At 37.3% G+C, this 15,950-nt stretch overlaps 1 protein-coding gene across 6 annotated transcripts in view; it reads right to left on the reverse strand.

The window, feature by feature from the left end:
• Positions 1-15,950, reverse strand: part of PPP3CC (protein phosphatase 3 catalytic subunit gamma) — an 87,025-nt gene that overhangs the window by 20,745 nt on the left and 50,330 nt on the right. For all 6 annotated transcript variants that reach the window (XR_003790665.1, XM_029201742.1, XM_029201738.1 and 3 more), the window contains exons 5-8: positions 7,747-7,892; positions 5,803-5,942; positions 2,984-3,061; positions 2,656-2,750 (exon numbers count right to left, since the gene is read on the reverse strand). Coding sequence is in view for 5 of the 6 variants with exons in the window: in XM_029201742.1 (XP_029057575.1) it covers positions 2,656-2,750; positions 2,984-3,061; positions 5,803-5,942; positions 7,747-7,892 (459 nt within the window). In the remaining variant the exon portion in view is untranslated. The remainder of the gene's footprint in view (positions 1-2,655; positions 2,751-2,983; positions 3,062-5,802; positions 5,943-7,746; positions 7,893-15,950) is intronic.

Consider the following 15,950-nt stretch of genomic DNA (forward strand, 5'->3'; position numbering starts at 1 on the left):
AACTCCCTCAATCTACACAAGAAAAAGAGGTGGGAGGTGGACACAAAAATAGAAATAGAGATGTTTAAAAATCATGACTTAAAGGTCTTTCATGTAACCAGTGGAACTAAGAAATGCCTGTTGGTACCAATAAGTCTAAAGAATATACAAGAAAGAAAAACAACAGTAAAAGAAAGAGAAGAAGGAAAGGGGGATAGAGTTGCCTTTTTCAAGAAAAGAGGTACTTGTGTGGTGAATAACTGAGTACCACCAGAGATTATTTTAGATGCCACATGCCCCCCTCCCCCCGGCCAAAGGTTAAGAAACAACCAAGGAAAATAAGATTGTTTCAAGGTAAAGTATGTTACCAATTATGTCAAAGCCAACAAAAAACTCAGAATCAACTGTGACTTTAACAGTTTACTAAAGGAATAATCAAGAACAAGACCAGATTAGAATATGGCAAAGAATGAACTGGCAGTTAGTAAGCTAGTAAAGTGATCGCTGATTTAGATGACATGTTTCAGATTAGCACACTGATAAATCCACTGGGCAATCAATAGACACTTTTTTTTTTTTTGGCCAACGCTGTGCAGCTTGCAGGATCTTGGTTCTCCGACCAGGGACTGAACCCGGGCCCCTGGCAGTGAAAGCGCCAAGTCCTAACCACTGGACTGCCAGGGAATTCCCTCAATAGACACTTTTAATAGTAAGGTTAATAAAGGAAGTAAGAAGGGAAAGTCTTCATCATAGATAAGAGGACTAGGGACACTGTCCTTGAGGAAGTTTGACAACACAAGTGGCACATACCATTCATAAGGGAGGAAACGAGAACAAAAACTAAGTCTCTAATGTATTGGAAATATTAGGAAAAAGGAAATAAGAAAGAATGGAGTTAGGGAGAAGCAGAGTATTATAGGATAGCTAAGACTCAGGAAAGATTGACGAGCAGCAAAAAGAAAATATAAGACTGGAAGAGAATTTAAGTCAAAGAAATGTCTTTTTAAAATGGACAGCAAGTCACTAAGGACATTCAGAGATAACTGTTCCAAAACAGATTGAAATGAGATGTGCCATTTCATAGTCTACTCTGAAATAGAGGAAGTAGTAAATATATTGTGGGCCTCTTTTAAACTTCTCTCCCAAACTGCATATACAAGATATGACTATAAAGTAATGAGACTTAAGAAACCACCAACGACAAACACACCAGACCTTATATATCAGATGAGTGTGGTCCTTTGCTGTAATCACACCAGGCACAATAACAGTAGAATGTTATAGTAGTAGAGCAATTTATAGTTTGACCAATGCTTTTAATATTCATTTTGATTATTCCAACTTATCTCCAACAAGCCTATATCACAGTTATTTTAAGGACAAACTGAGGCTCAGAGAAGTTAAGTATCTCATTAACTGTGAATTTAAAAGTGAAGCAGGACTAGACTAGGATTTCTGACTCCTAGCTCAGTGCTCTTATCAATATACCTTGCTGCCTTACCGTATATTTAATCCAAAGATGCTGCCATCACTCAAAACGTTTCTGGAACTCCTCTTTTGGAATTGCCTCCAGAGCCATTTTATAAGCAACACAAGAAAAACCAGTCTCATTACCTTATAATCATACCTTGTTCCTGACCCCAAATGGTATCGTCTAGCTTGATCACTCACCTTATTCATCAGTCTTGACTCCGAATGACTTTTGGCTGTTCCAAAAATCAAATCCACCCTCAAAGGACGAAGATTTCCCATCACTGAGGATAATCAAAAGAATGTGTCGCAGACTCTGAAGGCAATGCCAAAAGAGGAGTTCCAAAAATGTTTGAACAATGGGCAGCATTGTTGGAATAAGTGTATAACCTCCCAAGGTAACTACCTTGAAGGGACAATACTCACTTGGATATATTTGTTCTGGCATGTTTGTTTAAAAGTTCTATTATTTTATAGTCATACAGCAAAATAGTTACAGAGGCATGTTACAGAGGAGGTTTTTAAGTAGACCACTGCCCTGATACAAAACTTATGAACTAGGAATCATAAAAGTTAAATTTAAAAAAATGACTAAAATAGACTAAAAGTCTTAGAAGTAGAATTTCTGGATCAAAAGGCATGTGTATATCCAATTATCTTTTTTCTATGGGAAAGTGAGGTTAAGAAAGATTATATGACTTACCTAAAGTCACACTATTAGTTTCTGGCAGGGCTTGGACTAAAATGAAGATTTTTCTGACTTTTTGTAGAGTATTCATTCTAACAGTATTATTTCTTAAGAGCAAAAACAGCTTAACGGACAGACATTAAAACACCAAACAGTGACATTTTATTGAGGTAGTACTGTTATAAATAAAGTAAATTCACCAAAACCAATAATTTATGCTGACTGTTCTAACCTGAACCTGAAGTAATTTATTCTTCTTATATTTTGATTCAGTAGTATAAATCAGACCTATTGTAACATTATTTATACTCACAAAGAGCCCAATAATCCTTAGGAGATGAAAACCAAGCAGAAGCCCAAATTCTAAGTTTCTTGGCCTTTCTTTCAATTAAGACCCTTTTTTTTCTTATTTAAAATTTATATATATTCAGAAAATTACCTATGCACATACATATTCAACTAGAGCTCACATATACTCACTCACAAATTCAAACTCAAATATTGCTGGTCTCCTTTACCTTTATTGTTATAGACATCTAGGTAATTGGGGGCAGAGAAAATAGTAATGAGTGACGGGAAGCCTGTCGTTTGGCTCTTCCTGTACATTCGATACCTGGAAGAGAAATTACAGCCCGTCTGTCTTGATGTTAAAGGCAAAAACTTTGCAGTGCTCTTTAGTACAGTTGGTTGTTTTTGTTTGTTTGGTTTTGGTTTTGGCCACGCCACCCACAAGTAGGATCTTACTTCCCTGACCAGGGATTGAACCCGTGCCCCCCTGCAGTGGAATGTGGAGTCTTAACCGCTGGACCACCAGAGAAGTCATGGTACAGTTTTAATATAACTTACCCAGCATCTTGGGCTTCATGGGCTCTGATTATTGATAACAGATTATTGTTCTGCAAAAATTCACAAACTGCAGGGTAACTGAAAAAGAAAATAGAAAACACAAATCCAGAATTAAAACACTTGTTTTTTAATAGGAGAAAGGGGAAAAGTCAAGATGAAATGAGTTGAACTTGTTTCAAAATTATAGGTTTTCATTACCACTGAACTTTTATTAATAGCTTAGCAATCATCACTCTCGTTTTTCCATGTCACTGATATTCCTCATTCTAGATCAAGGACACAGATAACAGACAACCCTAGGACAGAAGCAGAGTTCCCCCACCATTTTTTTTTTTCTTAACCCACACAATAATAATACAACACCAAAACTTTTCTTGGTATCTTGATATAAAAAAAAGTATCACAGCAGTGTGTGTGTGTGTGTGTGTAGTAGGTGCTAAAAACTGAACACACAATTTTCAAATTGTCAAACTGTTAGAAAAGATAAAGAACCTACTTATAGCTTCACAGGTAATATCAATATCAAGATGATATTATGCAGGAATATTTCAGGAGCAAATACAAATACTATATCCAACCTTATTCAAATGAAAGGTATGATATTTGCATCTCTCTATCGTATTCTTTTAGCACTAGTACCTTTCTGAATGGCAAATGTTTGATACGAAGAACTGGAGAATACAAAATTATCCTGGAATTATCCAAGTGTTAATTATTTAATTTATGTTTAATCTTTGTTTCTTAATATGTTCACTAGAAAAAGTAAGTTTTAAAATAGGCTGCACATTCACGTGGCATAAAATTAAAAGATATAAAAAGTTATACAGTGAAATGTCTCCCTCCATCTTACCTCTATCTTCCAGCTACCCTGGAAGGAACCAATGTTCTTGGTTTCTTTGAGTGCCCTTTCGGAGATACCATTTTCAATTTCAAGCAATTATGCACACACATATGCACACCCCCCCTTTTAGAAATGTCATCAGATGGTACACATAGCTTTTTACTATGTCTTTTTTTTCACTTTACACTAGTGATTATTCCAATCAGTATATAAAGGATTTGTTTTCTTTTTTTCATTTTTAAAAAACAGCCTCATTGCATTGTCTGGTACATTCCATTGTCTGGATGTACAAGCATTTATTTAACTAGTCTCCTATTGAACGTTTAGGTTGTTTAAAACCATCATCATAAATAATGCAACAATGAAAAACTTGTACATGCATTTTACACGTTTTCAAGTACAGTTGATTCCTATCATTTGCAGTAGCTGTGTTCTATAAAGTTGCTGCAAAAACTGAGTTAGTGAATACTGAACGACTGCTCCTAGGGGAAATACAGGGTTACGGTTCTGTGAGCCTCTGGTCACAATGTTTTTGTTAACTAATCAACACATAACCTTGTTTTATGTGTGTTTCTGTGTAAAGTCACCTTATTTAATGTATATTGTTGATTCATTAACATGGGACTCGTGGCCAACAGTGCCATAACTCATTCCTGAATGGAGCTTATATAACACATCACAGCCTTCTTGCACATAGGAACACTAGATAGCACTTCAGCAGTATGCTTGGGGCCATTTTAAACAGCAAAACACCAACAAAAAATGTGGGAAATGTTTCACTAAATAGACCACAAAAAGAATACTTGCTTACAGTATGAGAGCTGAAACAAGAGGCAGAGCAGCTGCACGTTCTACCTCAGCCGGAACGTGCACAGGGTGTCTCAAATTTTCCGTTGCTCTGTACACTTGAATGTCTGTGAATGACTGGAAGTGTTGTGAGTATTGATTGCAGGGTTACAAATAAATCTTAGCAAGTAGGCAAATTTGCAAATCAGAATTCGTGAATAATGAGGACTGACTGTATAGCCACAGGATTACATTTCAGAAGTAGAAATTCTGGAACAAAAGCCATGGCCATTTATAATTGAGAGATGTTGTCAAGCTCACTGCCATAGAAATTGTACCAATTTATAATGTGCTAAAAATAAAAAAAGTTTTATGTTCCTTATTTTAAGCAATGTAAAGAGAAGTAAAATTTAAATGACTTCATCATATTAGTCACTGCTAAAGTTGGCAGAATGGAATTAAAAATGTTTACTTAGAAGAATGTTAAAACTATGGCAAAACTGAGGCTTCCTTTTGTGTGCAGGATTTCATTTAATGAATGCATTATCTTAGGCAATTATCAAAGATTTTTCAGGGTACTAAATACAGGTATTATTTATCAGAATAAAATATTTGGATTTTTAAAAAATTCAGGCTTCAAACTTCCCTGAATCTCCCTAATTTGGAGCGGCAAAGCACAATGAAAGCTCACATATGAGATTTAAGACAACAACCAACTTCCAGGAAATGTCCTGGGCTTAGTTCACAATGTCCTGTTCTTTTTATATCTTTGCCAATACCGGTGGTTCCAAAAGCTGGAGAGCTTTCTAAAAAAATAACAGGATTCCCTTGTCTCAGGCTCACTGAATCAGAATCTCTGAGGGAAGAGCCAAGAAATCTTTATTTTTAAAAAAGTCAATAAATGATGTTTGGGAACAAATAATCTAGATCATTTAAAGTCAGGCAACAATATTTAAGCACTGCAAGATGTTCTATTTAGTCGTGTTCAGTATATTACACGTATTAGGGCATAATACCTAGTAAAATATAAAAAACAAAACAAACAGGAGTTTTCTGCCTTCAATTAATCAAAAAATTAAATAGAAGTCCCTGAGCGACACAAATTCAAGATACAAAATATGTAGTTAAAAATAATTTGATAAAATATGTTACAATTTCCTTTTTCTAATTTTCTAACTGAGGATTAGCTTACCTGTAAAAATAAGAGCACCCTCGGACCGTGTTGTGGGTATAGTGTTCCAAGGTCTTTTCATTGCCATAATCCTCTGAGGGATCAGACCAAAGCAGGTCACACACTGGCCCAAAGGCTGGAGGTTCTTTAAACCTGTCTAACTAGAAGACACGTAAAAGCCAAAAGAAGAAAAATCATGAAAGCAAAAGAGCTTTTGGAAAATGGTATGGGTCAAAAAACACCTTTCCACCCATAAGAATGTATTAGGAGAGTGGGCGGTAAGCCCCTAAAGAATTTTCCTTTAGGAAGAAAATGAACATTTAATAAATGTAGATACAATTTTTATTTGTTTTTGGTATTAAATTTTAATAAATATCCCTATCCCTACAGTAGAAAAGGACCTCCTTACATCCTAATCTTAAAAGCGGTGCTCATTTAATTTGAATGTGAAATCAATCACTATAGAAACATACTATTTATTAGAAAGACCCTGTAAAGTTTATTTCAATTGCCTAGGTGAGCCAATGTTACCATGACAGCAGGAAGGGTTTTGAGTGGTTCTGTTCATTGTTTATCTCATTCCAATGGAGATTTCTTTATTTTAAAGAATGCTAGTTTTATTTTGCAAAAGGCTTTCATCCTTTCCATTCTATTCAGTGGAGGCATTTCAATAAGTTATTAACTCAAGCCTTTAGTCACTGCTGCTTTGGTTAACGCATGAAAGCCAAGAGAAAACAAGTAACTAGGATAACTGAACGCCAAGAAGAGAACCTCTACTAAGTGAAAGGGGAGCTTTATATTAATACAATTGATTCAGAATTGTAAAATTCAAGATTTACTATGTAAAAGAGAAATGTTGTTTATTTAATAACAACACGGCAGCAGAAAAGGCTGTGCATACAGGCATACACCCTCTTACCTTGAGGACAGTAACTTTAATTCAGAGAAAAGTTTTACAAACAGAAAATTTTTTAGTTTCAGTACGTATATAAGAGAGGTAAGAGAATACAAGGTACAGAAGAGAAGATGGTGATGTAGAACAATATAAATGAAAAAAGACTGATCACCTTTTTTCAGTCATGAAGATACAATAATCCTGAAAATCACAATTACCAACTAAGGCAAGTGTAGCAATTAAACTCTATCATCTGAAATGTCAAAGTCAATGAATTTCAGAGCAGGGAGAGTCCTCAGACCATCCATTTCAACGTCCTCATTTTACAGAGAAGAAAATCTAAGAGGTTAAGTGATTTGGTAAAGGTTACACAATTAATGGCAGTACAGGGATTAGAACCCTGGCTTTCTTCCTTCCTGTTGCTACATAATTTAAAGTTTCAGGGTTATACTCAAAATATGTTTCTAGCTGGTAAAAGCACAGACTTCGTTAAAAATTAGACATTTTCTGGGCTTCCCTGGTGGAGCAGTGGTTAAGAATCCGCCTGCCAATGCAGGGGACATGGGTTCGAACCCTGCTCCAGAAAGATCCCACATGCTGGGGAGCAACTAAGCCCGTGAGCCATAACTACTGAGCCTGCACTCTAGAGCTCACAAGCCACAACTACTGAGCCTGCATGCCACAACTACTGGAGCCTGCATGCCTAGAGCCCGTGCTCCGCAACAAGAGAAGCCACCGCAATGAGAAGCCTGTGCACTGCAACGAGGAGTGGCCCCCGCTCGCTGCAACTGGAGAGAGCCCGTGCGCAGCAACGAAGACCCAATGCAGCCAAAAATAAATAAATAAAATAAATAAATTTATTTTAAAAAATTAGACATTTTCTGGAAGATATATAGGAAAATGTTAACAGTAGTTATTGCCCAATGACAAGATCACAGGTGATTTCCATTTTCTTATTTTTAATTATCTGTATTTAAAATTTTTCAGCAATAAAGACAAATTAGTTGACTGTAATAAAAAACAAAATTAAAAGCATATTTACTCCATGAGACTAATGAAAGATTACTTACTTTCCGAATGTCATCTAAACAAGTAATTTCAGGTGACATTCCTCCATGTACACACAGAAACTGCTGGTTTAAGAGGGCAGCAAGAGGAAGACAGTCAAATGTTTCCATACACGCATCATACACCTGTTCAGAATATTTGATTCGACCTATCAAAAAAGGAAAAGCAAAGGAAGAGAGTTAAAATTTATCATACATGAAAAAAGGATATATGCCAGCTGATTACGAAGCTACTCCAAAGCCATTTGTTACAGGCAAATTTGAAAACACAATCATCTTTGTACAGATATTTCTGAAAAGTTGTGGATAAAGGGCAAACAAAATCTCCCTCTTTTTCTACGAGCGTGACCTTGGATTAACTTTCTAGCTCTGTTGTCCTGGAAACCTGATAAGGTGAAGGTAATCAGCTGTGTTATTAGGCAACATTTCTTATGGTAAAAATTACCCAATTACCTGGCGGAAGCTATAGCTTTGTGCTTCTCTGAGTGCAGTGACTCGTAAGGTATGTCCCTCGTGGGATCCTAGAAGCTATGCCAATAAAGCTTTTACAGGAGATACTGGCACTTGTGATGCATGAGGCTTCTAAGCCAGGGTGGCTCCCTAATCTGCCCAATGTGGATACTGTTTCCTTGCACCTGAGCTGTGACTAGGAGAGGGTGGGAGAAATGGAGGCAAAAGGCAGAAAAGCTCCAGACTGCGGCATGTACTTCTATGATGACTACTCCATGAAAAGGGATGCCTGATGCTGCCCTTCCTGAACTGTACTCTTCTAGGATGGACGCCATGTATGCCCCATGGTCTCTCGTGAGTCTGAATTGGGTCTAAAAAGACTTCCTGGTGGTATTGAAGATATATAAATAGAAACTGAAGTTTTAGGCGTCATCAATAAAATGTCAATAATATTTTTGCTCATGATTTTTAAGGTCTTCAAGCAAATTATGTCCTGATTTTATTTTATGTAAAAATGTTCATCTCAGTGAACTGTATTTTGATGTGGTTGTCATTTTGAGGCTACAGAACAAAAAAACACTCCAGTGGGCAGACAGTGGGTTGGCTTCCACAATTATCTAAAAAGAACAGGTCATGAAATAGTAGTTGGCAGATGGCTTTAGTTTAACGAGAAAGGGAATGTTTTCTTCTTTGGCCTTGGGTTCAAAAAGCCAATATGCTAGGAGGTGCATACTGGTGGAGACGGCCACAAGTTATACAGGCAGGCAGCCCTACAGAACTGTGAGCTCCTTCTCTTCCAAGATTCTGTGAAGATGAGACAAAGCCTACAGGCCCCAGAGAACAATGCTATAGCAAGTGAGTCAGATTATCTAGTTGGTAATTATTTCTGTGTTTATTTTCTTCTTGTAATCTCCATGCTTTTAGAAAAGACATGTTCAAGTATCAGAGCCTGGTCTTGGCAAGGCTTTGGGGAATAATGTGAAGGGTGATGTGTCCAGATTTGGGCCAGAGTGCAGTACATGGGTAGCAGGAATGACTGGAGAGAGATCCCTAAAGGGAAGGTGTAACCAGTGGACCACACTTAAGGTGCTTCATCCCAGAAGGTGAAGACTGTCTACTGCCAATACTGATCAGGATTTGAGGGCATTAAGGGAGGCTGTGAGTTCCTTTATAAACTTTTAGAGCATTCTGTATTACCACAAAGGCAGTTAAGATCATCTATTTCACAATATATGCTAACTCTATTATGACATCCAAGTTAATAAGAGCCATGTCTTCTGCATCTTTCTATCTCCTTGCAATTACATCCTTGTATTCTGCTTTGTATCTGAGCACTACACGCTTGGCTATCTCTGAAGTAGACCCAGCACTGGCCAAAAAGTGTGTTAAAGGAAAAAAAATCAAGGGAAAAAAACCCTTTCATTTGTGGCCAGTGATTGACTTTTTCTCCTGTAAATCCATGGAGCCAGAGTTCCCCCTGTTGCCAACATCAATAAGGAATTCCTTTGTAAGAGTCCTAAGGTTGCATATAGGCAGGGATTTTAATTAGTTATTAATTCATGCTCCAAATACCATTTTACATCAATAAGATGCCTTTCAACCCAAAGAATGACTCAAAAGAGTTCCTTAGCCTACTTCCAGAAGACTACCAAGTCTGGAGAAAGACAGAAAGTAATACAGTGTCCTAACCCATTTTGTAAATTAAAACAGGAAGTCACAAATCAAATTAAACAAAGCGCACAACCAAAATGGGTTACAGGATGTTACCATTTTAATTTTCTTAAAGTTTATGAATATGTATATAAATACCAACATTTTTATTTTCTGAGGGGTTAGACTGAAGATGACTTAGTTTAGCTGTATTTTCTAGGATGGATATATAACCCTTGTATAGTAATATTTATTGTTATATCACCTTTATTTTTGAAATCTGTTGAAGGCTCACAATGTACCTGTGCCATCAGTGAGTTAAGTGTTCAACACAGTGGAATGGAGTCTGGAACCTGACTGCCTGGATTCGAACCTCAGCTCTGCCACTTACTAGCAATAGTACTTTGGATGAATTACTTGACTCTCTGTGCCTTTACTTCCTCATCTATAATATAGGCCTAATAATAATACCCACCTACATTACAAGGTTGCTGTGAGGATTAAATGAATTCACATATGTAAAATGCTTTGAATAATGTATGACACAAAGTTGGTTCTATGTAAGTGTTAACCAATAAAATTACCTTATTTTATCCTCACTGAAACCCTGTGAAGTAGGTACATAATCTTCATTAAAAAGCTGAGGAAGGGCTTCCCTGGTGGCGCAGTGGTTGAGAGTCCGCCTGCCGATGCAGGGGATGCGGGTTCGTGGCCCAGTCCGGGAAGATCCCACGTGCCGCGGAGCGGCTGGGCCCGTGAGCCATGGCCGCTGAGCCTGCGCGTCCAGAGCCTGTGCTCCGCAACGGGAGAGGCCACAACAGTGAGAGGCCCACGTACCGCAAAAAAAATAAAATAAAAAAAAATAAAAAGCTGAGGAAACTGGGCTCACTTGTCCAAAGCTGCAACTAGTAAGTGGCAGAACTAGAACCTGTTCATGCTCTTAACATGATGCAATACTCCTCCCAATCATTATTTTTAAATTAAATATTTAGTAGGAGAATCTAAAGAGCCAAATATATAATTACCAAAGGTTAAATTAGCTGACTCAAGTGTTTCATTTTCATGATAAATTGTAAGATATATCCCACAATGAAGGAAACATGCACCTCAGTCATAGGATCACACTGATGCAAGTTCTAACTAGTATCAATAATATAACATTAACAAAATAAAATTTTCAACAATATTCTTTGAAAGTAATTTTGAGAGTCAGCACTATTTGCAGGAAACCATGACCTGGTCTAAACAGTGATTATATATTTGTTTTAATTTTTATTTGCTTTCACTGTTTTTTTAAAACAAAGGTAATAGGTTCAAAAAAAGAAAGGTTCAGAATTAGTGCCTCCACCCCCTCTTTGCAGGCAATTAGCTTCCTGGGTGTCTTTATAAAGATATTCTACGCATACATATGCAGATATGTATATTTATTCCATTTTCACAACATCCTTTTGTTTTTTAACATAAATGTAGAATATGTACACTGTTTTCACTTGCTCTTTGGACTTCTTTTTTTTTTAAATTTATTTATTTTGTTTTATTTATTTTACTTTTGGCTGCGTTGAGTCTTCGTTGCTGCACGTGGGCTTTTCTCTGGTTGCAGCGAGCGGGGCCTACTCTTCGTTGCAGTGTGCAGGCCTCTTATTGTGGTGGCTTCTGTTGCAGAGCATGGGCTCTAGGCGTGCGGGCTTCAGTAGTTGTGGCTTGCAGGCTCAGGAGTTGTGGCTCTCGGGCTCAAGAGCACAGGCTCAGTAGTTGTGCCGCACGGGCTTAGTTGCTCCGCTACTCGAACCCGTGTCTCCTGCATTGGCAGGCGGATTCTTAACCACTGCGCCACCAGGGATGCCCCTTTTTGTACTTTTCTTTTTTGGCTGTGCTGTGCAGCACGAGGGGTCTTAGTTCCCGGATCAGGGATTGAACCCAGGCACCTGGCAGTGAGAGCACGGAGTCCTAACCACTGTACCGCCAGGGAATTCCCATTTTTTGGACTTAGTAACATATTTTGGAGATCATGCCATATCGTTATCTGAAGAGTTTTTTTTTAATATCTATATAATATTTCACTTTATGGATATACCACAATCTAACCACACCAATCTCTTGCTACTATAAGTAATGAACAATGGCAAACATTTGTTTATTTCCAAAAAAAAAAAAAAATCAACCTGTCATAACAATACTGTTTTCATTAGCAAAATTACAGGAGTTTCTGGAACCTCCTGTAATTTCAGTAAGCTGTTTAACTACACATCAAAAAAGGGGCCCATGGAAATAAGAAATTAGAAATATGGACCCAGAGCTATGAGATGGAATCATAAAACCACTAGGTTTCTTGCTTTCCAAGTACGTAACAATAAAGAGATGTTTTTGCAAAGATAAATGATATGTCAAAAATTAACTGTTATACTTTGCTACTCAAATTATCTCTGGATTTGAAAGAAATTTTAAAAATCTCTGCAATATAAAGCACTTTAAAACTTGATATAAGAAAAGAAAAGCCTCCACCTGTCCCTCCTAGAAATATTAACAAGATTGCAGCTGCACAATTTGGAACTAAGCATCACTTAACAGTAATTGTAAGGCGCTGATTCTAAATGTTACAGTGGCCCTTTAAGAAAGATCAGCTTATCAGTAAAAACACTCATGCAAAGTGGCACACATGCTCTTTCCTTATATAGGAACAAAATTTGTAATTGTACTTGAATTTGTGTGCTTATTCCAAGATTTATTAACATTTCGGATGCAGCATTAGAATGAAACAGGAGTATATTGGCCGATAAGAGAAAAAGAAAGAAACGTGGTTTAACTAAATTAAAGCTGTGAAAAGCAAAGAAAAACCTGAGATAAGAAATCCTGTGCAAAATGACACACTCAAAATGTTTCCCAAACCTATTGTTCTATTTTCTGAAAACAGTCTGCACCAATTATACTAATCAAAAAAAGAACTCTGAAAAAACAGAGGAAGAATTAGATAGAATGTTACCGAAAAAAACATGAATCTTAATTCAGAGGCATCCATACACAGTTTTTTCTTCATTACTTATCTATTGCCAAATATTGAGCATTCCAGGGCCTTTGTTAACTGCTTGATAGGCACTGTTTAATTTTCCCAGGTAAAGAAACAGAGGTGTAATGAGGACCACCCTAATATTTGGCTTAGAAAAACAATGCAAAATATTTCCAATTTTTAAAGTACTTGATGAAGTGGTTCTCAAATGACAAACAGTAGATACTTTCCAAGCCTCTGGAAGAGGTGTTCTTAACCAGCAGTGTGCTACAGAATTACCTGGGATGCTTTAAAAAGCCTTTTAAATGCTTGGCCCTAAATGGATAATTTGAAAGTTACCAGTTTAAAAAATTGTTATAATAGTATTACATAGTGGTGATGAAAAGCTAATTCACGGAGTCCTATGGGAAGATAAAAAATTAAAAGTACTAGTCCTCCTGATCCAGCTTCCCACAGGTAATCACTGTTACCAATTACTTCTGCACCTTATATATTTTTAATTTACAAAGGAGATCACACTATACGTGTTCTGCAAATGGCTTCCATCACCTAACAATATATCTGAACAGCTCTCCATATCAGTACATCTAGATCCACCTTGATCTTACAACAGCTGCCTACCATTCCATTTTTTAGATATATTATCCCTTATTATTTTTTTTTTTGCTATTACAATTAACACTATAATGAACATCCTTATACATCCATATCTTCTTATCTTTTTGAGTATATAGTGTGGTAGGCAGAATTCTAAAATGACCTGCAATGACCTATACCTTTGTATACCTTTGTATAATCTGTGCCCCTTTGAGTGGGTGGAACTTGGAAATACGCTGAGACTCCCATGATTATGTATCATTATGGCAAAAGGGAGATTTTCCTGGATGGGCCTGACCTAATCAGGTGAGCCTCTGAAAAGCAGAGGGTTTTCTCCAGCTGGCTGATCACAGAAGAGGAAGGCAGAGAGATGCATTTGGGCTCTAGAAACTGAGGGCAGTTTCTAGCCAACAGCTAGCAGGAAAATAGGGGCCTTAATCCTACAGTCAATAAGGACCACCAACAACTAGTGAGCTTGGAAGACACCAAGCTCCAAATGAGCACACAGCCCTTGGTGACACCTTAATTTTGGCCCATTGAGACCCTGAGCAGCACATTTAGCCATACTGTGCCTGGACTTCTGACCTGCAGTAACTATGAGATAACAAATGTGCTGTTTTAAGCAGCTAAATTTGTGGTAATTTGTTATGCAGTATTAAAAAATAAAGATACAGGGCTTCCCTGGTGGTGCAGCGGTTAAGAATCCGCCTGCCAATGCAGGGGACACGGGTTCGAGCCCTGGTCCAGGAAGATCCCACATGTCACGGAGCAACTAAGCCAGTGCGCCACAACTGAAGCCTGCACACCTAGAGCCTGTGCTGCGCAACGAGAGAAGCCACCGCAATGAGAAGACCGTGCACCACAACGAAGAGTAGCCCCCGCTCTCCGCAGCTAGAGAACGCCCGCCTGCAGCAACAAAGACCCAACGCAGCCAAAAATAAATAAAAATAAACATAAATAAATAAAGAAAAGAAAAGAAAAGATACAATCTGCATGATAAACTCCTAGAAGCCAAACTGCTGGGTCAGAAATTTTTATGGATATTCCAAAATTACTCTTCAAGTACTTTCCACCAATTTAAACACTCACCAACAGTAGATCTAATTTGTTTTAAACTTCCTGGTTAATTACTGATTTAAAGTGTTTATTTCAATAAGAAAGACCTTTCATTTCAGGCGTTACTAGGAGGAAGGCTGTCATCACAACTGCTAACTTCAATGTAGGAAGCTACTGGTAACAAGAGTTAAAATGAGCATTGGGAACATTCTCAAGTTGTAAGTAGAGGGATTTTGTGGCAGCTGAATAAACTGAGTCTCTGAAAACAAATTTCAAAGTTTTTTTTCAACTTTGAATATTCTTTTGGTAATAAAACTTCAAATATAATATATTCCTCCAAGATGATAATCTGAAGAGAAATCTGAATAGGACACAAAGTAAAATCCATGATCAAAATATCAATTATATGAACAATAAAGGTTTTTTTTTTTTTGGCCACACCACATGGCAGGTGGGATCTTACTTCCCTGACCAGGGGAGGAACCCTTGCCCCCTCGCAGTGGAAGTGCAGTCTTAACCAGTCGACCGCCAGGGAAGTCCCAAAGCATTTTTATATATTCAGGATTATGGGGGGAAAGAGGTAGACTTTAGAGCTAGACAAGAGATTATTCTACCTTTCTTATTTTATAAAGAATATACTAACACTTTAGAAATCAAAAAAGGTATAATTCTGTTTTTTATTTCAGTATTTCCCTTTCACTATAACAATACAAAAATTCCATGTAGTATAAACTGATACATAATTTTTCTGAGTGCTAGAGTATGTACCAAAAGTCTTTAAAATGTTCATGCCCTGACACCTAGTAATTCTTTTCTGAGAGTCTATCCTAAAGATATAAATCACAAAGAATCATTCATTCAACACTTTAATTCAACCAATATTTGTTAAGCATCTACTATGACTTATTAGATAGTGTTCTGGAAAAACAACAGAGAACAAAACACCTCCCTGCTGTCATGCAGCTTAAATTCTGGTGGAAGAGAAAGACAGTAAATAAATAAATATATTAAAAATATATAAATTATATATATATAGGATATATAAAAATTTCAGGTATTGATAGATGCTATGGGGAAAAAAAAGTAGGGTATGAGAATAAAGTGATGAGATTTTAATTTAGAAAAAGCAACCAGGGAAGAAAATCTCTGAGGCTATGACACGAATGAAGTAAGGATGTAGGTCTTGTAAGCAGATAGACACCTGGGGAAACAAGAGATGATACATGCAAATGTCCAGAGGCAAGTTCTCCCAAACAAGCCCAATATAGTCACCATCATGCTGCATGTTACTTAGAGCCAATTGTGAGTACCTAGATTCTGGTCAAAGAAATCTGTGAGGTTTTTGTTTTTGTTTTTGCTTCGCCTCACGGCTTGAGGCTTTGCAGGATCTTAGTTGGGCCTCGTGGAAGTGGAAGTGGAAGCACGGCATCCTAACCACTGGACCACCAGG

Source organism: Monodon monoceros, unplaced genomic scaffold, assembly GCF_005190385.1.
Source record: "Monodon monoceros isolate NGI ecotype Baffin Bay Population unplaced genomic scaffold, NGI_Narwhal_1 Super_Scaffold_5, whole genome shotgun sequence".
Lineage (NCBI taxonomy): Eukaryota > Metazoa > Chordata > Mammalia > Artiodactyla > Monodontidae > Monodon > Monodon monoceros.